At 31.5% G+C, this 1,591-nt stretch overlaps 1 protein-coding gene across 1 annotated transcript; it reads left to right on the top strand.

Moving 5' to 3' along the window:
* Window positions 1-477: 477 nt before the first annotated feature.
* On the top strand, window positions 478-1,239 carry LOC112681186 (the record flags this gene model as incomplete). The annotated part of the gene is given in 1 exon segment (XM_025551448.1): window positions 478-1,239. A coding segment is annotated over 1 exon segment (758 nt), but the record flags the coding sequence as incomplete, so codon positions are not given.
* Window positions 1,240-1,591: the final 352 nt, after the last annotated feature.

The following is a 1,591-nucleotide window of genomic DNA, read 5'->3' as shown; positions in this document are numbered from 1 at the left end:
AGGCTAATTAGATTTTTAATAGAATTCGATACTATACCCACATAGCATTAAAATATTTTCAAAATATAAAAAAAATATTTTCAAAATATAAAAAAAAATATTTTCAGGAAAATGATTTAGTTGGCAAAATATTTTTTAGATCATCGTTAAAAATTTGCATAAATAATTAGAAAATAGTTAAGCAATATATTTGTTTTGATCAGGAATTTCACATTTTTTAAAATAATTTTAAACAAGATTTATAAAACATTTTAACTAGTCAAATTAAAACAAACCCCGTACTGAACTCGCCAAACACCGTTGAGGTAAACTTAAACATATTATATACAATAATTTTGAACAAATATTGTTTTATTAACTTTTGAAAAATATTTGAAGGATATTATAATTTTCCAAATGCTGTGTGGGTATTTTATTTTCATTAGATATTAATTAGGTTTTTTTTTTTTTTTTGTTTAAAATATATTTATACCACATCAGTTAACGGGAAACACGTTTCCACCACGAATACCACGTCGGTTGCTAGATCAAAAAAAGTGAGGATAGATATGGTGAAGACCCCTGGGTTAGTGGAAATTTCGTCGTCAGCCGCTCGAAAAGTCACTTGGTACTTCGCTAAAAATTTGAATAATGTTCAAAATTACATCGACTTTCTCCGCCCACTCAAACCGGCTCTGTCAGTAATACTAAAAACTCGTGTTCAGGAACATCCAATAAAATTTAACTTGAAACTCGAGGGCATCTATAACCGACCTAACATCGCAAACTCGTCCGTAAATAGAGCGTTTAAAACATCGGCGGTTGAAGTTTTTTCGGAAAGCAATATTGATGAGATTATTGAAAAGGCTTATATTAAGTTGCTTTCCGAGGAAGAAACTTATACCGATAGAGGAAGCGGGTATACCATAGAGTCTATAGACGGGTTATTGCTAGGTATCTATAAATATATACCGATGACTACATCATCATATATAGAGTTACCGGTATATATAGATAGGAAACGAGCTACAATAAATCCTCAAAACGATGACCAGAAATGCTTCAAATGGGCGATTTTGGCGAAGCACGTGACTGAGTCAAATAAACATCGTGTCGAGGAAAATTATAGACAACAAGAGGGTAAATATAATTTTGAAGGTGTATCGTTCCCGACTCCAATATGTGACCTGAAGAAATTTGAAAATAATAATCCGTACGTCACTGTGAATGTTTATGGACTCGAAAAAAAGTTTTAGCCGCCTAGAAAATATCCGACATATGAGGTGTACCCTCTACGCGTAGTAGACGAGGAGAAAATCAACCATTTTGACCTGTTGCACAGTGGAGTATTCGTACAAAAAAGCTGGCCAAAAATATTTTTAAGGATTTATTAAGTTGAAATGAGCTTAAAAACAATACTAGATTATAGTTTTATAATTTTGAACAAATTTTTACAAATAACAATGTTTATTTTTATAATAAAACACACGTTAGTAACAATTCTCATCATCCATTTCGTCGTCTTTTTGATTATATTCTTCGCTTATATTTTCCGTTGGTGATCCATCATCTAATGGCTCCGGGAGAAAAAGTTTCAATGTTTCACTTGAAA

Source organism: Sipha flava, unplaced genomic scaffold (genome assembly GCF_003268045.1).
Source record: "Sipha flava isolate LNK unplaced genomic scaffold, YSA_version1 18749_pilon_pilon, whole genome shotgun sequence".
Taxonomy (NCBI): domain Eukaryota; kingdom Metazoa; phylum Arthropoda; class Insecta; order Hemiptera; family Aphididae; genus Sipha; species Sipha flava.
This window is presented reverse-complemented; position numbering and strand designations above follow the sequence as displayed.